The 27169-nt window shown below is 39.5% G+C and overlaps 1 protein-coding gene across 3 annotated transcripts in view; it reads right to left on the bottom strand.

Annotated features, from left to right (window-relative positions):
* Positions 1-3875: 3875 nt before the first annotated feature.
* MAEL (maelstrom spermatogenic transposon silencer) overlaps positions 3876-27169 on the bottom strand; it is a 57212-nt gene continuing 33918 nt past the window's right edge. For 2 of the 3 annotated variants that reach the window (XM_010845989.1, XM_010845991.1), the window contains 4 exons: positions 9042-9104; positions 8172-8304; positions 4938-5013; positions 3883-4405 (listed from right to left, as the gene is read on the bottom strand). In XM_010845989.1, the coding sequence (XP_010844291.1) occupies positions 4218-4405; positions 4938-5013; positions 8172-8304; positions 9042-9104 (460 nt within the window). In that variant the 3' untranslated portion in view covers positions 3883-4217. Of the gene's footprint in view, positions 4406-4937; positions 5014-8171; positions 8305-9041; positions 9105-27169 lie in introns of all 3 variants that reach the window. The other variant, XM_010845990.1, reaches the window with a different exon arrangement.

Here is a 27169-nt window from a genome sequence, read left to right as displayed (position 1 = left end):
TCACTCAGTCATGTCCAACTCTTAGCGACCCCAAGGACTGCAGCCTACCAGGCTCCTCCGCCCATGGAGTGGGTTGCCATTGCCTTCTTTGACTAGCATGTGAGATGAGTGCAATTATGTGATAGTTTGAGCATTCTTTGGCATTGCCTTTCTTTGGGATTGGAATGAAAACTGACCCTTTCCAGTCCTGTGGCCACTGCTGAGTTTTCCAAATTTGCTGGCATATTGAGTGCAGCATCTTCACAGCATCATCTTTTAGGATTTGAAATAGCTCAACTGGAATTCCATCACTTCCACTAGCTCTGTTCTCAGTGATGCTTCCTAAGGCCCACTTGACTTCACATTCCAGGATGTCTGGCTTTAGGTGAGTGATCACACCATAATGATTATTCAAGGAGTTAGATATGATAGATTGAGTGCCTGAAAAACTATGGATAGAGGTTCATAATATTTACAGGAAGCAGTGGTCAGAACCATTCCCAAGAAAAAGAAGTGCAAGAAGCAAAATGCCTGTCTGAGGAGGCCTTACAAATAGCTGGGAAAAGAAGTGAAAGGCAAAGGAGAAAAGCAAAGATAAACCCATCTGAATGCAGAATTCCAAAGAATAGCAAAGAGTGATAAGAAATTCTTCCTAAAATGAACAATGCAAAGAAATAGAGGAAAACAACAGAATGGGAAAGACTAGAGATCTCTTTAACACAATTAGAGATACCAAGGGAACATGTCATACAAATATGGGCACAATAAGGGACAGAAATGATATGGACCTAACAAAAGAGATTACGAAGAGGTTGCAAGAAGACTATACAAGAAAGATCTTAATGACACAGACAAACACAATGGTGTCATCATTCACTTAGAGCCAGACATCCTGGAGTTTGAAGTCAAGTGGGCCTTAGCATCACTATGAACAAAAGCTAGTGGAAATGATGGAATTCCAGCTGAGCTATTTCAAATCCTAAAAGATGATGCTGTTAAAGTGCTGCACTCAGTATACCAGCAAATTTGGAAAACTCAGCACTGGCCACAGGACCATAAAAGGTCAGTTTTCATTTCAATCCCAAAGGGCAATGCCAAAGTATGTTCAAACTACTGCAAAACTGCACTCACTTCACATGCTGGCAAAGTAATGTTCAAAATCCTCCAAGCTAGGCTTGAACAGTACATGAACCCAGAACCTCCAGATATACAAGATGGATGTAGAAAAGGCAGAGGAATCAGAGATCAAATTGCCAACATCATTCAGATTATAGAAAAGGCAAGATAATTCCAGAAAAACATCTACTTCTATTTCATTGACTATGATAAAGCCTTTGACTGTGTGGATCACAACAAACTGTGGAAAATTCTTAAAGAGATGGGAATACCAGACCACCTGACCTGCCTCCTGAGAAATCTGTATGTAGGTCAAGAATCCAATAGTTAGAACCAGACATGGAACAATGGACCAGTTACAAATTGCGAAACGAGTATGTCAAAGCTGTATACTGTCACCCTGCTTATTTAACTTAATATGTAGAGTACATCATGCGAAAATGTCAGGCTGGATGAAGCACAAGCTGGAATCAAGATTGCCAGGAGAAATATCAATAACCTCAGATACGCAGATGACACCACCCTTATGGCAGAAAGTGAAGGAACTAAAGAGCCTCTTGATGAAAGTGAAAGAGGAGAGTGAAAAGGCTGATTAAAATCTCAACATTCAAAAAACGAAGATCATGGCATCTGGTCCCATTGTTTCATGACAAATGGATGGGGAAACAATGCAAACAGTGACAGCTTTTATTTTCTTGGGCTCCAAAATCATTGTGGATTGTGACTGCAGCCATGAAATTAAAAGATGCTTGCCCCTTGGAAGCAAAGCTATGACCAACTTAGACAATATATTAAAAAACAAACATTACTTTGCCAACAGAGATCCACCTAGTCAAAGCGATGGTTTTTCCAGTATGGATCTGAGAGTTGGACCATAAAGAAGTCTGAGTACCAAAGAACTGACACTTTCGAATTATGGGTTTGGAGAAGACTCTTGAGACTCCCTTGAACTGCAGGGAGAGTAAAGCAGTCAATCCTAAAGGAAGTCAACCCTGAATATTCATTGGAAGCTGATGCTGAAGCTCCAATACTTAGACAACTTGATGAGAAGAGCCTACTTCTTGGAAAAGACCCTGATGCTGGGGAAGACTGAAGGCAGGAGGAGAAGGGAGGAGAGGACAAGTTGGTTGGATGGCATCACTGATCCAATGGACGTGAGATTGAGTGAGCTCTGGGAGATGGTGAAAGACAGGGAGGCCTGGCGTGCTGCAGTCCGTGGGGTCGCAGAGTCAGACATGACTGAATGACTGAACTCAATTACTGTCAACATGCTGATTTTGAAGAAAGATAAAATGGTCTCATAGCTTATGAAGATTTAAAAACCAATCTGCTAGTAGAAAATGCAATATATAAAGGTACATTCAATAACTGTTCCTTGTTTAAAAATCTGATATCAGACAGAAGAAAAGGAGGTAAAAGACAGTGAGGATATGAGTAACACAGTCTTTGGAGGCAGACATGGTTAACATTTCTTCCACAGAGTAGCTGTATGACCTGAATATCTGAGTTGCATGTGTGGGCTCTGTCACTCAGTCGTGTCTGACTCTGAGGCTCCATGGACTGTAACCCAGCAGGCTCCTCGGTCCATAGAGTTTTCCAGGCAAGTATACTAGAGTGGGTTGCCATTTCCTTCTCCAGGGGATATTCCCAACCCAGGGATCAAACCTGCTTCTCTTTTATTTCCTGCACTGGCAGACAGATTCTTTACCATTGTGCCACCTGTGTGTGTAAGATGGAATGAAGTATCAGCTTCTTCAGAGTGGTTATTAAGAAGTTTACAAGATGTGTGTGTATATTGTGTAAATGTGTGTGGGTGGGTGTATCTCCACAATGTAGGTACTCAGTAGTAAAGGAGAATACGGCTATTGAGAAAAATTAGAGTCCAAGTAATTCTCCTGGGTTTTGAGTCAAACAGACCTAAATTTGATTGCTGTTTCTGCCATAGTAAGACCATACTGCCATCTATGGTCTTACTATGGTTCCAAGAAAAAAGGGTTACTATATCTCTTCTCCTACTCCAGGGCTATATGCTATGCTATGCTATGCTAAGTCGCTTCAGTCGTGTCCGACTCTGTGTGACCCCAGAGACGGTAGCCCACCAGGCTCCCCCGTCCCTGAGATTCTCCAGGCAAGAACACTGGAGTGGGTTGCCATTTCCTTCTCCAATGCATGAAAGTGAAAAGTGAAAGTGAAGTTGCTCAGTCGTGTCTGACTCTTAGTGACCCCATGGACTGCAGCCTACCAGGCTCCTCCGTCCATGGGATTTTCCAGGCAAGAGTACTGGAGTGGGGTGCCATTGCCTTCTCCAGGGCTATATAATAGACCTAAATTAGATTGCTCTTTCTGTCATAGTAAGACCATACTGTCTTACTATGGTTCCAAGAAAAAAGGGTTACTTCATCTCTTCTCCTACTCCAGGACTATATAATAGCCCAAGGAGAGAACATGAGCCAGTTTAAGTCAGTCACAAACAGGCCAAATTCTTGACTCAAAATATATCTGCTTGGAATATGCAGAAGGCCTTGTGGTCAAGTAAACCTGGAATCTGGTCACTGTCCAGCCATGTGATTTGGGGAAAATGACATAATCTCCTTTTGGTTTCTCATTCTTCAGATGACTTTTGCCAAAGTCAGCATGTTTCAAAGACTTTAAGTAGAAAAAGTATTTTTGTTAAAGACTAATTTTTTTTAGATATTTGCAATGAAAAGAGCAGGTCTCAAGGGTACCATTCCACATTTCATAATGGAAAGAAATACATAAAACTATTTAAAAATCTTTCATAACAGATATTCAATACCTTTATTGTGGAGGAAAAGATACAAAAATATAACATTCCCAAAAGCACAACTCTTAAAATGCTGGTTTTATTACAGGACTCAAAACTTTAATGGCATTCCCATAATACAGTCAGAAAGTAGAACAAGCCCTAAAGAAAAAAGCAAAAATGCCAAGATCTTCTCCAACCACAATTATTTTTAATCCATGAAACAGAATTTCCTTACAAATTAAGTAGTTTTTATAGTAATGACATTTATCATTGATGTCATCTGTTTAATATATGACTATAGTCAGAAGGGAAGTTGGCCCTGTTATTTTTCCAGAAATTGAAAAATGTACCATCATTAAGATAAGGAAGAGAAAGATTTGTATCCGTGTTTTGGGGATGTGTAAGGTGAGACTGGAGTCTCACAGTTGGAGAATTTATGGATATTGCTGGAGGAACTGGAGATGCTCTCTAGTAAGCGGGTAATCCCTCTTCCCCGAACACTGCTGTTTTGGCCAGAGATTTTCACCCCAGATGGGTAGTCACCTAGGATATTAAAAATACAAGAAAAGAAATGTAGCAATTTTAGTCTTATTATAAACAGCTTTCTCAGTTGATTCATCCTACTGCACGCCTTTCACTAAACCATGATTAAACAGATCATCAAAAGGGGAGATAATTCTTAGAGTAGATGCCAAAAGGCTGAATATTTTTTTTAAGTCCTGGAAATCTTAATTGAAGTTCTTCAGGGACCATTTGAAAATTTATGTCACTAGCTTTTTTAAACTTTCCCATTTCCCCAAAGACACCCTCACATCAAAACTATAAAACAATAGCTGCTACAAGAGTAACAGGCTTTATTTTAAATGCCCTGAACAAAATTCTGAAGAGTAAGTTAAATTTTATCAAAGTGATAAAAAGCCACACATATCCAAATAAAGTGCTTTTGACAGGTAAAACTCCCAATTCAAGATTCTGATGCCCTAAAGCCATTCTGGAACTGGTTTAAGTACCATACCCTGGGATCTTAGAAAGACCCTAACTTTTTGAGGTGCCTTATTAAACAAAAGATGCTTACCAGTGGGTGTGTTTGATCTTTGTTCTTGATTAGAAGAGCTGAAATGAGAGAATCCTGGACTCTCAACCCTTAGCTTCTGTAAGTAAAAAGCAACCAACAAACAAACAAAAAACAGTGGGAAACATTTATTTCTTATTATTGGATCATCTATTTCAAATTACTCCTTAAAGACAAACTAACACCCACTTTCCAATGTCTGATCAACTTTTGAAGAGTACTGTTGTAAAAGGAAAAGCAGAAGGGAATCTTCGAGGGGGAAATTATAGCATAAAAAAGGGTTTTTATTTTTAAATATGAGATCATATAATGTTTCTAATAAGAATGACTCAGAAAAGAAAGAAACCCTAGTGATGAAGGAAACAGTATAAAACCATTAGAGCCATGTCCTCAGGTAGGTAAGAGAACAGGATATATAGAAATAGAAGGATTAGCCTTAGATAGAAACATAGACAGTTCATGCATTAAAGCAGAGTATATGGTGAATGTAATGGTAGGAATACATGGAAAACCTCTTGATTGCTTCTATTTCCTCGGAGAAGGAGGGGATAAAAGCATCAGCTAGAACAAGGATGCAGGAAGAGATGATGAAGTTTCAAGTGAGAAAAGATGAGAAATAACTGTCTAGGAGAGAGGAAGATTAATCAAACCAGAGAAATGGACAACTGCCACGCACCGCTAAGGGTTCACTTGAAGTTGGTGCTGATAGATATTAAATAATACCAGTCAGTATGGTAGTTTCTTTTCAAATGTATAAGAACAGAGTAGGTAAAAAGCTGATTTAATCAGGGTTAGTGTTTATTAACCAAGTATGATGAAGAATGAAAGGCCAATGGAGTTGACAGTGCAAGTGAGTGGAAATAACAGAGCAAGGAATCTAAACAGGGAAGGAAGGAGGTGAAGGGCAAGGTGAGGAGAGAGTGCAGCACTGTCCACGTGTGAATGGACCCCCAGAGTTGTGCAATGCAGTGACCCTGCGAAGGAGGGCTTCCAAATAGTGGGGACATAGAAGGTCTCAGTCAAGGTGAAAGAGCTGTTGGCACTGAGGTACCAGAGAAAGACAGTGGTGGTAGGAGAGTAGGATGCTTGAAACTGAGATTGTGGGAAGATTCCACCGGGACCTAGACTATCATGGGAGTGGATATTTGATGGATGGCAGGAGATAGCGCCACTGGAGAAGGGAAAGTCAAGGAACTGAAATATCAGGCAATTAGAAAGATCTATGGGGAAACTGAAATCAAGAATTCTGACAGCAATACTGTCTGATTTTCTGCCTCAATAAAAGAATGGAGATGTCCAACTCAGAGGCCTATGGACTCCAAAAAGGGGCTATCAGCCTGAATGGCATGAGATTCAAAGCCTAGGGGTTTTAGGGAAAAGTTAGGAAGTCTGGAGACCACAAAGTTAAATAAGGACAACTACCTCAAATCTAGGCCCACAATAAATGAGGGGATAAAAAGGTCACCATTTTAAAGACCTAACAGGGAAGCAGTGTCTTTAGAGGACAGTAACATTTTAGTTAGAATCAAGGAGGAAAACAGGCCTTCCCCAGAGGAGGCTGATGATACAAGATTTTGTTGATAACTGAGGTTGAGAAGACACACAGTTTTCCAGGAGTTGGGGAGGGCTGAATACAGAATCGGCCTAGTAAGATGAGTCTGGGAAATGGAGCGAGGCTCTAGGTGTCCTGAGCTTGCATAGTGACTGATGCTAACAATGGAAGGGGGGACAATGAGATGAAACCTGGTAGTCTCAGCACAGACGGCGGAGACGGGGCTAAGGCAGGGCTTCTCATCCTGGATACTACTGACATTTTTAGGCTAAGTAATATTTTGTTTAGAAGGCTGTCCTGTCCCTTGTGGCTCAGCTGGCAAAGAATCTGCCTGCAATGCAGGAGATCTGGGTTTGATGCCTGGACTGGGAAGATCCCCTAGAGAAGGGAAAGGGTACCCACTCCAGTATTCTGGCCTGGAGAATTCCATGGACTATATATATAGTCCATGGGGTCGCAAAGAGTTAGAAACAACTGAGCAACTTTCACTTTCTTTCACTGTACATTATCAAGTGTTTAGCAGGCTTACTGGTATCTACTCACTAGAGGCCAGCAGCGCCCAATTCCCAGCTGTAACAACCAAAAATGTCTCCAAGTGTTGCCAATGTCTCCTGAACAGCACAAAAATGGGCCCTAGTGAAGAATTACTGCGCTAAGGGTTAACAATACAGAAAGAGAACAGTTTTGCCCAGATTTTAAAATTATCACACAACTAAGACAGACTTTTGGTGGGGTTTACATTTCTGAGTTTTAACAAAGAGATCTGTGAAACCACCACGGCAATTAGGAGACAGAGCCATCCTATCACCTCAAAAACCTTCCTCACACTATCCCTTTTACAGACACACCCTCCCCCACCCTCTGGGAGCCACTGACATGTCCATCGTTATCATTTGCATTTTCAAGAATGTCACATAAATGGAATCATACAGTATATAACCTTTTGAGACTGGTGCTTTTGCTAAGCATAAGTAGTGCCTTTGAGATTGATACTAGTAGTTATCTGTATCAATCATTCATTCCATTTTGGGGTTCCCCTTTCACTATTTTATTGACTATTTTAAAATAACAATACTTATTTATTATCTACTATATTCTAAGGCAGAATTTTTAGTACTTTCGTACACTGCTACATTCAACCCTACAACTACTAGCTCATTATTATTACTGTTCTACAGATAAGAAATCAGCACAGAAAGTTCAAATAACTCGCAGTAACACAGCCTATATGTAGCAGAGCCTGAAGTGAAATTCAGGAATTCTAACTAGAGAGCCCATACTCTTAACTGCTATGCTCTCAGCAGTATAGCGAGGCCTACGAGTAAGTAAATAGCAAGGAGGGAAGAGAGGTGGTAGAGAAATTATATTAGCCTCTAATCAAATCCTGAATCGGGTCTCGTACTTAAAATATCTACTTCAAAAATGTGTATAATTTTTTGAATAGATGTTTGAATGTGTTTTGTATAAAGACTAATGCCAAATGTCCCCCAGAGGAAAAAATACACCAGGAAATAAAATGATCTTATGCAAAATTCAATTGGATTAAAAACTGACATTCCATGAAGGATTAAAAAAACTTTTAAGAGAAGAGAGAACCAAAAAAGGAAAGCTCGTTATCTGTTATGGACCAGGACCACACTGAGCAGGACCTAAGAAACTAGCAGCCACCAGAGTCAGCTCCTTACCTGGTAACGCCCTGCATCCAACACAACCATTTTGGGTGTCACACTATTGCTGGCCTCGTAATCTTGAAGCGGTACATGAGCCTCTGTGAGCTGGATTCCAAAGAGAGTGGCTAGAGAATTACTGATGCAGTACCTTTAAAAAGGAATTCAAAATGTTCATTATCAGAATCTCATCTAATTCATTTAAACAGCAGTCACATTTTAAAAATTTCTAACAATGTGAGAGATATTGTAAATCTTAGAAAAAATAAATTTAGAGATTTGAATAAAAATGGGAATTGGTAGCAGCACATATAAAATTGTACATCAGTGGTAACCAATACTTTGATTAGCAAATATAATATCAGCCTCATTATGAGAGAACAGGAATGGGTGTAAAGATTACCAGAATTCTCATATACTTAACTCAGGAAGAAACAACACCAGAAGGAGGGCTAATACTTAAACACTTATTCATTCTCAGACCAACTATCAGCAGCTGTATAAAGTGATCAACAGAGCACCTAGAGATCTGAGGCTGCAAGTACCTTCCTGACAAAAGGAGGAGAAAAGGGTCTATATTTTTTGAGCACCTTCACAAGGAAGTGCTGTTCTTAATGATAGTAGGGGATTTTGCTTTCCTATTGGAATCCTAGAAGGAAAAATTCAGCTTAAGTGCCTCTGAAGGGTCAGTCAAATTGCTCAGGTGGTAACTACAACCAACAAGTAGTAACAGTGATAATAAAAGTAACATGATTTTAAAAAGCGCTTGTTTTAAAAGGGAACTGTGGAAACAGGTGAGGAGTGATGCATCCTATATGTCAAAGCAACAAGGAAAGTTGCAAAGAATTCAGTGCAGATTAGAGTATTATGAAGACACTCTTAACTTACGCAATTTTCTTGCAAACAGCTAAAGCACAGAAGAGAATATCATTTTCTTCATGCCACTTGCACCTGTACAAAAAAAGACTTTAATATCCTGATCTAATGAGTTTTCATGTGCTAAATTTCAAACTTACTTAGGGTCAGTTTTTCTTAAATGATTCCAATTATTACTCAAATACTAAAATTTCTAATTTAACATACAAAATAGATTTTTTAAAAAACAAGTTTTTTACATTACTTCCTCAGATGCAGATTCATGATATATTGCAAATAACACACAACTATAAAAGACAAATTTTACCTGGAAATAAACTGAGAGTTCAGGAGACATTTAGTGACTATGGTTAGCAAGCATTCATAAAACAAGCATTTAATGAATACATACTACTTACCAGGCTTGTTCTAGGCATTAGGGATACAGCATTGAGTGAAACACACTTAGGCACACAAAACTTACTTTCTAATGGGGAAGTCAGATTAAAGATATGTAGATATAACATACAGTAAGTTAGATGATAAGTTCTAAGAAGGAAAAAAAACCAAAAAGGTGATATGAAATGCTACAGAAGGGTGACATTTTAGATAAGTTAGGCAGGGAAGGTATGACTAGAAAGTGGATGTTTGAGTGAAGACTTCAGGCAGTGATGTTAAAATGACCAACAACATACATACAAGAACCACTATAAACCTGCATATATCTTTCCCCCGAGTGCCAAAGTCTATTGAGACTCAGAACAGCATTACCTGCAAAATACTGGGTTGGCCAAAAAGTTTGTCTGGGGCTTTCTGAAAGACGAACAAACTGTTTGGCCAATCCAATAGGAGGCTTGCCTCAACTTAGCATGAATCTCCATTTAAAAATTATAAACACGGTAAACAGTAAGTACTGCATGTCTATCTACTAACCACCAAAGATAAGGAGAAGGAAATAATCTCATTTATCATTACATCAGAAAGAATAAAAAATACCTAAAAATAAACCTACCTAAGGAGGCAAAAGGACTGAAGTTCAAAAACTAGAAGATACTGATTAAAAAATCTAAGATGACATCAACAAACAGAAATATAAACCATGTTATTGGCCTAGAAGAATCAATATTGTCAAAATACCACCTCAGTCTACTGATTCAACACAATCCCTGTCAAATTACCAATGGAAGATCAAGAACAAAAGACTTAATATTTTATGGAAATACAAAAGACCCCAAACAGCCAAAGCAATCCTGAGAGAAAAACAGAGCTGGAGAAATAAGATTCCTTGATTCAGACTATACTATAAAGCTACAGTCATCATGAACAGTATGAAAAGACAAAAAGATACGAAATTGAGAGATGAACTCTCCAGCTGGGTAGGTGCCCTATATGCTACTGGGAAGAGTGGAGCAATAGCTCCAGAAGCAATGAAGAGGCTGAGCCAAAGCGGAAACAATGCCCAGCGATGGATGTGTCTGGTGGTAAAAGTCAAGTCCGATGCTATAAAGAATAATAATGCGTAGGAACCTGAAATGTTAGGTCCATGAGTCAAGATTAAATGAATGTAGTCAAACAGAAGATGGCAAAACTGAACACTGACATTTTAGAAAGCAGTAAACTAAAATGGAAAGGAATACGCGAATTAATTCAGATGATCATTATATCTAAAACTGTGGCCAAGAATACCTTAAAGGAATGGAGTAGCCCTCATAGTCAACAAAGGAGTCCAAAATGCAGTACTTGGTGTCATCTCAAAAATGCTAGAATGATCTCAGCTCAATTCCAAGGCAAACCATTCAATATCACAGTTCAGTTCAGTTCAGTCGCTCAGTCGTGTCTGACTCTTTGTGATCCCATGAATTGCAGCACACCAGGCCTCCCTACCATCACCAATTCCAGGAGTTCACTTAAACTCACGTCCATCGAGTCGGTGATGACATCCAGCCATCTCATCCTCTGTCGTCTCCTTCTCCTCCTGCCCCCAATCCCTCCCAGCATCAGGGTCTTTTCCAATGAGTCAACTCTTCGCATGAGGTGGCCAGAGTATTGGAGTTTCAGCTTTAGCATCAGTCCTTCCAATGAACACCCAGGACTGATCTCCTTTAGGATGGACTGGTTGGATCTCCTTGCTGTCCAAGGGACTCTCAAGAGTCTTCTCCAACACCACAGTTCAAAAGCATCAATTCTTCGGTGCTCAGCTTTCATCACAGTCCAACTCTCACATCCATACATGACCATTGGAAAAACCATAGCCTTGACTAGACGGACCTTTGTTGGCAAAGTAATAGCTCTGCTTTTCAATATGCTGTCTAGGTTGGTCATAGCTTTCCTTCCAAGGAGTAAGCGTCTTTTAATTTCCTGGCTTCAATCACCATCTGCAGTGATTTTGGAGCCCCCAAAAATAAAGTCTGACACAGTTTCCACTCTTTCCCCATCTATTTCCCATGAAGTAATGGGACCAGATGCCATGATCTTAGTTTTCTGAATGTTGAGTTTTAAGCCAGCTTTTTCACTCTCCTCTTTCACTTTCATCAAGAGGCTCTTTAGTTCCTCTTCACTTTCTGCCATAAGAGTGGTGTCATCTGCATATCTGAGGTTATTGATATTTCTCCCAGCAATCTTGATCCAGCTTGTGTTTCTTCCAGCCCAGCGTTTCTCATGATGTAATCTGAATGTAAGTTAAATAAGCAGGGTGACAATATACAGCCTTGACGTACTCCTTTTCCTATTTGGAACCAGTCTGTTGTCCAAGTCAATGACCCAATCACTGATGCTGAAGAACATGAAGCTGAACGGTTCTATGATGGCCTACAGAACCTACTGGAACTAACACCCAAAAAGGTGTCCTTTCATCACAGGGGACTGGAGTGCGGAAGAAGGAAGTCACCTGGAATTCAGGCAAGTTTGACCTTGGAGTACAAAATGAAGCAGGGCAAAGGCTAACAGAGTTTTGCCAAGAGAACACACTGGTCATAGAAAACACTCTTTTCCTGCAACACAAGAGGCGATTCCACACATGGACATCACCAGATGGTCAATACTGATATCAGACTGATTATATTCTTTGTAGCCAAAGATGGAGAAGCTCTATACAGTCAGCAAAAACAAGACCTGGAGCTGACTATGGTTCAGATCATAAGCTCCTTATAGCAAAATTCAGGCTCAAGCTGAATAAAGTAGGGAGAACCACTAAGACATTCAGGAATGACCTAAATCAAATCCCTTATGCTTAAACAGTGGAGGTGATTAACAGACTCAAGGGACCAGATCTGGTAGAGGAGTGCCTGAAGAACCATGGACAGAGGTTCAGGACACTGTACAGGAGGTGGTGACCAAAACCATCCCCAAGAAAGAGAAATGCAAAAAGGCAAAATGGTTGTCTGAGGGGGCCTTACAAATAGCTGAGAAAAGAAGTGAAAGGCAAAGGAAAAAGGGAAAGATATACCCAACTGAATGCAGAGTTCCAGATAATAGTAAGGAGATATAAGAAAGCCTTCTTAAGTGAGCAATGCAAAGAAATAGAGGAATATAACAGAATGGGAAAGACTAGAGATCTCTTTAAGCAAAATGGAGGCATTTCATGCAAAGGGGAACATTTCATGCACAGATGGGCACAATAAAGGACAAAGACGGCAAGGACCTAACAGAAGCAGAAGAGGTTAAGAAGAGGTGGCAAGACTACACAGAAGATCTGTACAAAAAAAGCTCTTAATGACCCAGATAACTATGATGGTGTGATCACTCACCTAGAGCTAGACATCCTGGAGTGTGAAGTCAAGTGGGCCTTAGAAAGCATTACTATGAACAAAGCTAGTGGAGGTGATGCCTTTCCAGCTAAGCTATTTCAAATCCTTAAAGATAATGTTCTGAAAGTGCTGCACTCATTATGCCAGCAAATTTGGAAAACTCAGCAGTGTCCACGGGAGTGGAAAGTGTCAGTTTTCATTCCAATTCCAAAGAAAGGCAATGCCAAAGAATGTACAATTACTGTACAATTGTACTCATTTTACACGCCAGCTAGATTATGCTCAAAATCGTTCAAGCTAGACTTCAAGAGTATGTGAATTGAGAACTTCCAGATGTACAAGCTGGATCTGGAAAAGGCAGAGGAACCAGATCTCAAATTGCCAACATACTCTGGATCATAGAAAAAGCAAGGGAATTTAAAAAAAACACCTACTTCTGCTTCTCTGACTATGCTAAAGCCTTTGACTGTGTGTATCACAACAAACTGGAATATTCTTAATGAGATGGGAATCTCAGACCACATTACACGCCTCCTGAGAAACCTGTACACATGACGAGAAACAACAGTTAGAACTGAACATGGAACAACGGACTGGTTCCAAACTAGGAAAGGACTATATCAAGACTATATGCTGTCACACTGCTGATTTAACATACAAAGCAGAGTACATCCTGCAAAATGCTGGGGTGGATGAATCACAACCTGGAATCAAGATTGCTGGGAGAAATATCAACAACCACAGGTTTGCAGATGATATCACTTTAACAGCAGAAAGTGAAGAGGAACTGAAGAGCCTCTTGAAGAAGGTGAAAGAGGAGAGTGAAAAAGCTGGCTTGAAACTCAACATGCAAAAAACAAAGATCATGACATCCAGTCCCATCACTTCATGGCAAATAGATGGGGAAACAGTGACAGACTTTATTTTCTTGGGCTCCAAATCACTGCAGACGGTGACTGCAGCCACAAAATTTAAAGATGCTTGCTCTCAGGAAGAACAGCTACAATAAACCTGCTGCTGCTAAGCTGCTAAGTCACTTCAGTCATGTCTGACTCTGTGGGACCCCATAGACCGCAGCCCGCCAGGCTCCCCCTTCCCTGGGATTCTCGAGGCAAGAACACTGGAGTGGGTTGCCATTTCCTTCTCCAATCCATGAAAGTGAAAACTGAAAGTGAAGTCGCTCAGTCGTGTCTGACTCCTAGCGACCCCACGGACTGCAGCCTACCAGGCTCCTCCATCCATGGGATTTTCCAGGCAAGAGTACTGGAGTGGGGTGCCATAGCCTTCTCACAACACACCTAGACAGTGTATTAAAAAGTATAGAAATCACTTTGCTGACAAAGGTCCATCTAGTCAAAGCTATGGTTTTTCCAGTACTCATGTATGGATGTGAGAGTTGAACCATAAGGAAGGCTGAGTGCTGAAGAATCGATGCCTTTGAACTGTGGTACAGGAGAAGACCCTTGAGAGTCCCTTGGACATCAATGAGATCAAACCAGTCAATCCTAAAGGAAATCAACCTTGAATATGCTAAAGCTCCAATACTTTGGGCACCTGATGTGAAGAGTCAACTCACTGGAAAGACCCTGATTCTGGGGAAGATTGAGGGCAAAGGAGAAACAGAAACAGAGGATAAGATGGTTGGGTGGCATCACTGACTCAATGGACGTGAGTTTGAGCAAACTCTGGGAGACAGTGAAGGACAGGGACACCTGGCGTGCTGCAGTCCATGGGAGCGCATACAGTTGGACACGACTTAGCGACTGAACAGTAACAACAACAATAAATGGCACAAGTAGAGAGTTATAGATCAACTGAACAGGACAGAAAGCCCAGAAATAAACCCACACACCTAGATCAATTAATTTACAGCAGGAGGCAAGAGAGAATCCCATGAACAGTTTGCCTTGAGAACCCCAGGAACAGTATGAAAAGGCAAAAAGACAGGACACTGAAAGAGGAACTCCCCAGCTCAGCAGGTGCCCAATATGCTACTGGAGATCAGTGGAGAAATAACTCTAGAAAGAATGAAGAGATGGAGCCAAAGCAAAAACAACACTCCATTCTGGATGTGACTGGTGATGGAGGTAAGGTTTGAAGCTGTAAAGAGCAATATTGCATAGGAACCTGGAATGTTAGGTCCATGAATCAAGGCAAATTGGAAATGGTCAAACAGGAGATGGCAAGACTGAACACTGATTTTAAGAATCAATGAACTAAAATGGACTGGAATGGGTGAATTTAACTCAGATGACTATTATATCTACTACTGTGGGCAAGAATCCCTTAGAAGAAATGGAGTAGCCATCATAGTCAACAAGAGTCTGAAATGCAGTACTTGGATGCAATCTCAAAAATGACAGAATGACCTCTGTTCATTTCCAAGGCAAACCATTCAATATCAGAGTAGTACTAGTCTATGCCCTGACCAGTAATGCTGAACAAGCTGAAGTTGAACAGTTCTATGAAGACCTACAAGACTTTCTAGAACTAATACCCCAAAACAATGTCCTTTTCATTATAGGGGACTGGAATGAAAAAGTAGGAAGTTAAGATATACCTGGAGTAACAGGCAAATTTTGCCTTGGAGTACAGAATGAAGTAGCTGCTACTGCTGCTAAGTCACTTCAGTCATGTCCGACTCTGTGCGACCCCATAGATGGCAGCCCACTAGGCTCCTCTGTCCCTGGGATCCTCCAGACAAGAATACTGGAGTGGGTTGCCATTTCCTTCTCCAACAGAATGAAATAGAGCAAAGGCTAATACAATCTGCCAAGAAAATGCACTGGTCATAGCAAACACTCTCTTTCAACAACACATAAGACTCCACAGATGGACATCACCAGATGGTCAACACTGAAATCATATTGATTATATTCTTTGCAGCCAAAGATGGAGACACTCTATACAGTCACCAAAAACAAGACCGGGAGCTGACTGTGGCTCAGATCATGAACTTGTTATTGTCAAATTCATACTTAAACTCAAGAAAGCAGGGAAACCCACTAGACCATTCAGGTACAACCTAAATCAAATCCCTTATGATTATACAGTGGAAGTGAGAGATAGATTCAAGGGATTAGATATGATAGAGTGCCTGATGAAATATGGATGGAGGTGTGTAACACTGTACAGGAGGCAGTGATCAAGACCATCCCCAAGAAAAAGAAATGCATGAAGCAAAATGGTTGTCTGAGGAGGCCTTACAAATAACCATGAAAAGAAGAGAAGCAAAAGGCAAAGGAGAAAATGAAAGATACACCCATCTAAATGGAGAGTTCTAAAGAATAGCAAGGAGAGATAAGAAAGACTTCCTCAGCAATCAATGCAAAGAATAGAGGAAAACAACAGAATGCAAAAGACTAGAGATCTCTTCAAGAAAATTAGAGATACCAAGGGAACATTTCATGCAAAGATGGGCTCGATAAAGGACAGAAATGGTATGGACCTAAGAGAAGCTGAACATATTAAGAAGAGGTGGCAGGAATACACAAAAGAACTGTACAAAAAAGATCTTCATGACCAAGATAATCACAATGGTGTGATCACTCACCTAGAGCCAGACATCCTGGAATATGAAGTCAAGTGGGCCTTAGAAAGCATCACTATGAACAAAGCTAGTGGAGGTGATGGAATTCCCGTTGAGCTATTTCAAATTCTGAAAGATGATGCTGTGAAAGTGCTGCACTCAATATGCCAGCAAATTTGGAAAACTCAGCAGTGGCCACAGGACTAGAAAAGGTCAGTTTTCATTCCAATCTCAAAGAAAGGCAATGCCAAAGAATGCTCAAACTACTGCACAATTGCACTCATCTCACACGCTAGTAAAGTAATGCTCAAAATTCTCCAAGCCAGGCTTCAACAGTACGTGAACTGTGGACTTCCAGATATTCAAGCTGGATTTAGAGAAGGCAGAGGAACCAGATATCAAATTGCCAACAGTTGCTGGATCATCGAAAAAGCAAGAGACTTCCAGAAAAACATCTATTTCTGCTTACTGACTATGCCAAAGCCTTTGACTTTGTGGATCACAATAAACTGTGGAAAATTCTGAAAGAGATGGGAATACCAGTCCACCTGACCTGCCTCCTGAGAAATCTGAGTGCAGGTCAAAAAGTAACAGTTAGAACTGGACATGGAACAGATTGGTTCCAAATCAGGAAAGGAGTACGTCAAGGCTGTATATTGTCACCCTGCTTATTTAACTTATATGCAGAATACATCATGAGAAATGCTGGACTGGATGAAGCACAAGCTGGAATCAAGATTTCAGGGAGAAATATCAGTAACCTCAGATATGCAGATGACATCACCCTTATGGCAGAGTGAAGAGGAGGAACCAAAGAGCCTCTTAATGAAAGTGAAAGAGGAGAGTGAAAAAGTTGGCTTAAAACTCAACATTCAGAAAACTAAGATCATGGCATCTGGTCCCATCACTTCATGGCAAACAGATGGGAAAACAGTGGAAACAGTGAGAAGATTTTATTTTGGGGGGCTCTAAAATCACTGCAGATGGTGACTGCAGCCATGAAATTAAAAGACGCTTGCTCCTTGGAAGAAAAGTTATGACCAACCTAGATAGCATATTAAAAAGCAGAGACATTATTTTGCCAGCAAAGATCCATTTAGTCAGTGTTATGGTTTTTCCAGTAGTCATGTATGGATGTGAGAGTTGGACTATAGAGAAAGCTGAGCATCGAAGAATTGGTGCTTTTGAACTGTGGTGTTGGAGAAGACTCTTGAGAGTCCCTTAGACTGCAAGGAGATCCAACCAGTCCATCCTTAAGGAAATCAGTCCCGAATAATCATTGGAAGGACTGATGCTGAAACTGAAACTCCAATACTTTGGCCACCTGAGGGCAAATAATTGACTCTTGGAAAAGACCCTGATTCTGGGAAAGACTGAAGGAAGGAGGAGAAGGGGACGACAGAGGATGAGACGGTTGGTTGGCATCACTGACTCAGTGTACATGAGTTTGAGTAAACTCTGGGAGTTGGTGATGGACAGGGAGGCCTGGCGTGCTGCAGTCCATGGGGTCGCAGAGTCGGACATGACTGAGCAACTGAACTGAACTGAAGGAGGCAAAAATATATAATGGAGAAAAGATAGTCTCTTCATTGAGAGGTGCTGGGAAAACTGGAATGTAAAGGAAATGAAATTAGAACATTCTCTAACATCATACATAAAAATAAAATGGATTAAAGACCTCAATGTAAGACCAACTATTATAAACTTAGAAGAAAACACAGGTAGAACAACTCTTACATAAAAATCACCACAATCTCTCTTCTGACCCACCTCATATAGAAAATAAAAACAAAAAGAATAACTGGGACCTGATGAAACCTAAAAGTTTTTGCACAGCAAAGAAAGTCATAAACAAGACAAAAAGACAACACCCAGAATGTGAGAAAATATTTGCAAACAAAGCAACCAACAAGGGATTAATCTTCAAAATATACAAACAGCTCTTGCAAGTTCAGTATCAAAACCAAACAACCTAACCAAAAAATGGGCAGAAGACCTAAACAGAAAGTTCTCCAAAGAAGACATAAAGATGGCCAACAAACACATTAAAATATGCTCAGTATCACTAACTATTGGAGAAATGCAAAGCAAAACTATGAAGAGGTTTCACCTCACACTGGTCAGAATGGCCATCATCAAAAATTCTACAAACAATAAATGCTGGAGAGGGTGTGGAGAAAAGGGAACGCTCATACACTGTTGGTGGGGAACGTAAGTTGGTATAACCACTTTGGAGAAGAGGATGAAGGTTCCTTAAAAACGCTAAAGACAGACCTACCATATGATCCTACAATCCTACTCCTGGGCATATTTCCAGAGAAAATGATATTTCAGAAAGATACATGTGCCCCAGTGTTCACTGCAGCACTATTTCCAACAGCCAGGACACAGAAGCAACCTAAATGTCCATTAACAGAAGCATGGACAAAAATGTGATACACACACACAATGAAATATTACTCAGCCATAAAGAGTGAAATGATGCCATCTGCAGTAACATGGATGGCCTAGATATTATCATATCTAAGTGAAGTAAGCCAGAGAAAGACAAATATTATATGACATTTGCCCATTTAAGTGTATGTGGAATCTAAAAAAAATATAAAAATGTACTTATTTATAAAACAGAAACAGACACACGGAGCTAGAAAATAAACTTACAATTACCTAAGGGGAAAGGTGAGGGTGGAGGGATAAATTAGAAGGCTAGGATTAACACATACACACTATTGTGTACCAGAGAGAGAACCAAGGAGGACCTACTGTACAGCACGGGAAATTCTACTCAATACTCTGTAATAATTTATATGGGAAACATAATCTGAAAAAGAATAGATACATGTATCTATAACTGTATCACCAGGTTGTACACCTGAAACTAACTCAACCTTATAAGTTAACTACACTCCAGTAAGAAACAAACAAAAGAAAACTAAATCTAGTTCTCACGTGTCCATGTGGAATCAAGAAATTTTAAGTTTCCAGTTAGTTTTGCCCCTTGTTCAGATCTTAATTCCCAAGAGCACCTACTTAATATACACATTTTCCATTGGAGATCGTATTTTAAGTGAAAGCAATTAAAAATATTATAACAACAACAAAAACCCCAGAAAAATCTGACTCCAGGGAAAAATGTCTCCAAATCTCATCATATTGTTAAAAAGGACATTATTTTGATCTGGTTTTATTTATACTTACTGATCTTCCTCCAAATTATCCCAAAAGATGAATGTATCTTCTAGTAAAGGACTATTCATTCTAAAAACTGTCAATAATCAGAACTTTGTATACTGTTATGCTAATATGCATTATGCAACCTCAAATCTAGCTTCAACTTTAATACATTTCCAATGTGCTTCCTTTACGAAGTTCCACTCTCAAGTAATAACATAAGATCATAAGTGAGTATGTCTGTTAAGTCTGCAACTCACTCCCAAAGTTTCAAAACTATCTTATCCATTAAAATTATGTGCAGCATAGAGGACTTTTGCACTCTTCCCTTGATATCCCAAGGTCTCTGATCTCTTTTCCTCTTATTTCAGGGCTAAGTTTCCTCCTTTTCAAGGATAGGCCTGCCTTTCCCTTTCTCAGGAACCACAGTCATCTGACAGTTACTGATGTCCTCTACTCTAGTCAAACTGACTCACTGCTTTTTCTCAATCGGACTTTCTGTGTTTTCAACTCTGAATCACTGCTCAGGCCATGTTATTCTTTTGGAAAGGTCCTCCCTTTAACCCAAATTTCTGCTCATAGAAATTCTGTGGCAGATTCATTTTGATATTTGACAAAACTAATACAATTTGTAAAGTTTAAAAATAAAATAAAATTAAAAAAATCATAAATATAAAAAAAAAAAAGAAATTCTATCCATCTTTCCAGAAGAAGTAAAACATTTATTCTATAAAGTACTTCATATATTAAATACATGAGGCAATTCCTCCCTCATGTGATTTATCATAATCTTCTGAAATTCTTTAAGAATTTTCAGAAATTATCATATATAACTCACACATAATGTGCTTTACTGCTCTTATCAGACAGGAGACTCTGAGGGCAAGGGCAATCCTGTTACTCTTTCCCTTGTTTCCCACAGAACCTAGTCTCATGCCTTACATACAGAAGTTTTATTTGTTAAATATCAAAACCTCAAGTTGGACTAAGAAAAAGCTTCTCAAGTGATGTCAAAATAGAAAACTGCACCTCTTAAAATTATGAATGCTTCTGGCTCAGGATGCCTACATTTATCTCCTCTTGCTCTTAAGACCCTATCAAAATGAAAGTCGAACAGTCATAGTAGTAGATGCCCACAATAAAGGAGAAAACAGGAAGAGGCCTCCAAGGAAGAGAGTTTAACAAATCTGTAGGATATAGAAAGTAAATGAAGGAGTGATAACCGATGGAACTAGACAGACGAAGTCCCAGCCTTCAGTGCTCAGGGAATAGGCAGCACAGACGCGAATCTACCTATGGACCTCTGGAGAAGCTCTGAACTCATGGACATGTCCCTGGCCAGAGAGCAGAGGCAAGCTATGAGACTGGACTTCTTCTGTACAGAGAACAGTTAACTTCCCTGACTCCATGCACAGAAGTGACCTGTTCTTGGAGAAGTAGGCAGCAGGCATGGGTGCTGGAAACCAGGGAAAAACCCTCACGATTCTGGAGTTCATGATTCCACCTCCAGCTTTACAACCAGCTCCTTGTCTGCTTTCCCTTAGCAAAGCTTGGTCAGTTGACAGTCCCCACTGGACAACACAGATCACTTATTCTGTGAGCACTTATTTACAGCCTCATTCTAAAATGTTAACAGAGCCAAGGACAATCAGACATTCAAGGAAAGCCTGCAACACAAGAAAGGTCCACATAGGAAGATCACAGGGAGATGGAGAAGGAGAGGGAAGCCCGGAGTGCTGCAATTCATGGGTTCGCAGGGTCAGACACGACTGAGTGACTCAATAACAAGAGGAGGATCACAACTCCCAACCCAAAAGGATGAGATAATCCAGGGAAACAAAGCAAGCTAACACTTCTGCCCCACCAACAAGCACCCCAGTGAGATTTGTGAAATTACTGCATCTATAATCCTAGGTTTTCTCTTCATCTCTTCAACCCTCATTAACACTGATGATTGGCTATGATGATTTATATAGACAGCAACGGTGGGCTGAAAGGTTCTAGAAGATCAAAAAGTCAATCTCTCCCCAGCTTGAAAATGTCAGAGTTTGTGAGGGCTCTGTGCTGGGCTCTCTTCTCTCTGCATCCTCTGCCTAGATGATCTCATCTATACTCTGTAAGATCCATTTAGGCAGAGGATTTGGCTTTCTTCATTGCATCTTCAGTATCCAGAACAGTGCCTGAAATATAGTGAAACGAATGCTGACATTATCCAAACTTTTCCACTGAGTTCTAGGCCAGAACGACCAGCTGCTTACATACTATTTCTAGAACTTGCCTCACCAGGGCCTCAACATATTCTAAACTTCCTCCTCTTTCACTTCCTCCTCTACTCTGAGGTCTACACTAGAAACCTGTGCACTGCCTTTAGGTCTTCCTCTTTTCATCCTCTCTTCCTGTACCCAGCCCATCAGCAAGGTCCACTGATTTTGACCAATCTGACAGCTACTTACTCAGCCCTAACTTTGCTGTCATCATCCTTGTTCAAGTCATTTCTTACATGGACCAGAGAAATAACTAATAAGTACAGGCTCAATACCGTCTTTCTTGACCTCTCCTAATACATTTGTTAAATACTCACAAATTTTTAGAAATCTTAGCTAATCCTGTTGATTCTCTAATTTGATAAAATTCTTTCCCTTAGCTAACAAGGCCCTATCTTTATGGTCCTTGCTTATTGCTTCCATCTCATCTTATGAAATCTCCCCTTTGCTCACTAACTCTCCAGTGGGACACACAGATTGTCTAACAGCTTCCAGTAAACACCAAGTTTTCACCTCAAGGTCTTTGCAACCCTCTGCTCAGGATGCTGTTCCTTCTATTTTTAGCAAGGCTGTTTCTCTCCTCTTGCTTAAGATCTCAGTTTTAATGTTAAGTTATCAAAAAAGTCTCCTTAACATTCTAGGAAGCAGTCTACCTTTCTGCACAGTATTTCTTACTATAGTACCCTGCTGACTTCCTTATCACTGATCACAGTTAAAACCACTTTTTTTTTTTTTTACAGGATGTTTCTCTTTCCCACTTAACTGTGAGCTGCATGAAAGCAGAGACCGTATTAATCTCATTCACCACTATATGTTTGGTAAGTGCCTAGGACACTTACTGGGACATGCTTAGTAAATATTTGTTGATTAAATAAAAACTGCCTTGTTTCAGTCAGCAGGTCACAGTCAAAGGACAATTATGACAGGAAACAACAAGGAGAATGGGGGGAATTTATAAAAGTTATAAATACTCTAGCCTTCAAAATAACATGATTGTCATTAACAGCCTGTTTAAGACTCTTGCTACTGTTTTTATGCAACTGTATTCAATTTCACCAATATAAAACCCACACATTTCTCCTGGAGGTAGAGACAATATTTATCAAAAATTTACTACAAATTTTCATAAACTTTAAGAAGTTTAAGAGCAGTGTTTGAAATGAGTCATATCTAGCTTATATGAACTGAGTCCTATCAGCTTATATTAACTAACAGATTCTAACAACAGTTTCTGTTGTCCACTAAAACCAGAACTCCTTTGTAAGATACCATTTGAAATCTTCTGAATATATGTATTCAGAATCATACGACATTATGAAGCTCAGGAAAAGGCAGATCCATCCTTTCCAAAGAAATGTGTCATTACAGTGCTTAAAGTTCTATGTAATGGTTCTGTCTTTAATAGGATCCCATGGCACAGACCCCCCAAAACGCCTTACACCAAAGCGACACTATTCCTGTTGCAGCCCGTACATAATCTGAGACTCAACTCTGTTTCTTCAATTCTAAAATTATTTTTTCACATTTTAACTGAAGGTGAAATGCAACATACAAAGTAAAGCATTCTACAATTGCTACTGGTCAGTCTAGAAATAGTTGAAATTGCCTAAACAAGTACAAATTTTTTATTTTTCAAAGAAGTCATAGTAGTATTTTTATTTTTATTGCAGTATAGTTGATTTACAATATTGTGTGAGTTTTAGGTACACAGCATAGTGATTTGGTATTTTCACAGATTATATTCCATTACAGGTTATTACTAGACAATGGTATAGTAATTCCCTGTGCCATACAGTATATCCTTGTTGTGTATCTATTATGTATATATTAGTTTGAATCTGATCATCCCATACTCCTAAATTTCTTCCTCCTTCACCCTCTTTCCCTTTGGTAACCACTCTAGTCTGCCTTCTGTATCTGTGACTCTGTTTCTCATTTGAATATATATTTGCTTATTATTCTTGATTATCTAACAACTGTAATCTTTCAAAATTTTAGTCAATAAACCATTGAGAAAATATTGATTTGTCTCTGAAATCTTCTATTGATATTATCTCACAAGATCAAGAAAGAACCAGCATCAAAATCTGCATAAAAGGTGTCTATCACTGGCTTGGTAGAAAATCCTGAGATAATAGTGCAGTTATCTTTTAAGAAATGCTGCACTACCACTCTGGATGGCACAGAGACAGTAAAGTCTAAAAACACAGACAATGATTCTGGATATGAAATTTTAGGCATACTTTAGTGAGTGGCTGAGGCAATGGTATATAAATCTAAATACCCTAATACATCATCCATAAACTTAAAGCCTAACAAGAATAAACAAAACAAAGTACAGGCCTGCAGCATAACTAAGAGAACATTATAAGACCACAAGCATCAGTTACCTATAAATAGAGGGAAAAAAAACCACCTCTTAATTTCCAATGGAGTCATTTCTCAAGTTCACACCCAAGCCTTTACATAACTTCATATAGAGAGTGGAGCCCAGAAAACATGAGGGAAGAGAGAAGGGAAATGAAGAGCCCAAGATTAAATCATAATCATTCCCACAATGAAGAGGTCCATAAATATTCAGAATCCTGGTAAGATCAGAGCACTGACTACAGGAAAGGGATTTAAAAGTGCCTGAAGACTCTAGAAGGCGGCCTGGAAGGCAATGTTTCTAGGCAGCAGAAGGCAAGAGGAAAAAGTCCTTCAGAGATTGTGTGAGGGGTAAAAAAGCAAAGAGGGGGAAATTTAATATTTTCCAAAACAAGGAAAGCAGAAGAAAAAAAAAAGTAAAGACATAACCACACCCCCACTGCCCTGAAAGCATTCAAAGAAACCATACTTTATTTTACACTGACAGAAGAGGGAGCACTTAAACTATACATTTCAAACCACCGGAAATAACCACCTCTGTCCAAGAAATGCAAAGGAACAACACAAAGCCACTGCAGGAGAAAACAGAAAACGAGAATCACTGTCACTGATAACTCTCCCCACCCTCACTCCTGCCCAACCCCCCCCCCACCCCCCAAAAAAAAAACACGAAGGAGAAGAAAACTGTAACGTAACACCGTAACACAACAAGGACTTCCCTGGTGGCTCAGTAGTAAAAAACAACAACATAAAAATCCACCCGCCAATGCAGGAGATGCACGTTTGATCCCTGGGTCAGGAAGATCCCCTGTACAAAGAAAATGGCAACCCACTCCAGTACCTTTGCTTGGGAAATCCCATGGACAGAGGAGCCTGGAGGGTTGCAGTCCATGGGGTTGCAAAGAGTTGGATACTACTTAGCGACCACACACACATTCTACACTGTTATTAATATACGAATTAAATATCCTCAAACAAAAATCCTGATAATATGAAAACATGGCCTAAATAAGAAACTTCAAAACTAAGAACAAAAATAAGACATAAGGGTTGACAAAACTCAGAAAAGAAAAATCATATAGGAAAATAACTGAATTTCAAACTACCTAAGGAAGAACAGATACAAATGAGAAGTGAAAAACTAAAGAAACTGGAAAACTAACATGAGAATAAGAGATTAATGAAAGATGAAACAGGGCTGAGAAAGAGTGACCATAAAGATAGGTAAAATAAACCAAACATACATATATCAGACATCCTTAAGAAAAATGAAATAGAAAAAAATATTACACTACAATCTAAGAAAAATATCCAGAAATAAGACCTGATTCTGCACACTAAAAGGGGCTGCCAAAGACCTGGGAAAACTGACCTGCAATAATGAACTCAGAGACATACCCCTGTGAAACTGTTAGACTTTAGGACTTCCCTGGTGGGACAGTGGTGGAGAATCCACCTGCCAAAACAGGAGGCATAGGTTCAATCTCTGTCCAGGAAGAGTCCATATGTGGTGGGGCAACTAAGCTCATGGACCTCAACTACTGAAGCCCACTCACCCTAGGGCCCATGCTCTGCAACGAGAGCAGCCACCACAGTGAGAAGCCTGTGCACCACAACTAGAGGAAACCCACGCACAGCAGTAAAGACCCAGCACAAGAAGGAATAAATGAATAAATACATTTCTTAAAAAACTATTAGAGTTTAAAGATGAAAAAAAATCATTCTTAAGGTCTCCAGGCAAAAAAGATAAAAAAAAAAAAAAAATCAAGAGAATTTAATGACCAAACTTCTAAATAACAACATAAAGCAATAACAGTACAGCTGTATTTTTTAAAAACTCAAGGAAATAAAATGCAAACCAATGGAAAAAGTTTTAAGCACGCAAGAACACAGTTACTGTCATTCCCAAGAGCCCTTGATCAATCTACTAGATCAAGATTCAGCAAACTTGTTCTGTAAAGGCATCAAATAACACAGCAACCACTTTTAACTATAGGAGATGTCCTAAGACACAGGCATAAACAATAGTAATGAGACCACCCCATTTTCAATATAAAACAGATCAAGCAGAGAAAAAACAAAGAGCTAACACAGCTTAAATGACATAATAATGTAGAGCTTACGGGTACTTGTCAAAAGTTGCACCCTGACAAATACATATTGTTCTCATATATCCATAAAAGAGTCCAAAAATTGATTATTTAATTTGCAAAACACTGGTAACTTTCATAAGGTAGAAATGTTATAAACAATACTTTGAACAGAATTCAAAGACATTAAAGTTTACTAACAAAAAATCAGAAAGGCTTTCTTTCCATTTGGACATTTAAAAGCCTCAAATTAACTCTTGGGTTAAAGAGAGCTGGAACTACAGAATTAAAAAAAAAAAATGACAAAATGCTATGTCAACAACTTACGGGATGCACTGAAAGCCATGTCTGAGAAAATTCACTCTACTAAAAACACTTATCAATTAAAAAATCAAAAAGGTTAACACTGAGCCCACAAATCTAAACAAAGAATCACAAAGTACCAAGAATACAAAAACAGAAATGAATGAGGGACAAAAAATTAGATCTAATAAATTGAAATCCTGCTGTTAAAAAAAAAAGACAATGCACGAGGTGTGATTTAGGAGGGGAAAGCAGAAGCACAAATATATAAGAAACCAATGAAACAAGGAATTTTAAATTATAAGAGACTTAGTTTGCAGACTTAAATAAGTCTGGAAACCTATATGAAATGAATAATTTCCTAAGGAAGTACAGATTACCAAAATTGATGCAATTAAAGTTAGAAAGTCTAATCAAGTCAACTTTCATAGAACAAAGTTCAGTTCAGTCGCTCAGTCGTGTCTGACTCTTTGCGACCCCATGAATCACAAAACGCCAGGCCTCCCTGTCCATCACCAACTCCTGGAGTTCACCTAGACTCACGTCCATCGAGTCAGTGATGCCATCCAGCCATCTCATCCTCTGTCGTCCCCTTCTCCTCCTGCCCCCAATCCCTCCCAGCATCAGAGTCTTTTCCAATGAGTCAACTCTTCGCATGAGGTGGCCAAAGTACTGGAGTTTCAGCTTTAAC

Source organism: Bison bison, unplaced genomic scaffold (assembly GCF_000754665.1).
Source record: "Bison bison bison isolate TAMUID 2011002044 unplaced genomic scaffold, Bison_UMD1.0 scf7180017864229, whole genome shotgun sequence".
Lineage (NCBI taxonomy): Eukaryota > Metazoa > Chordata > Mammalia > Artiodactyla > Bovidae > Bison > Bison bison.
Note: the sequence above shows the minus strand (reverse complement) of the source record. Positions and strands in the feature narration are given on the sequence as shown.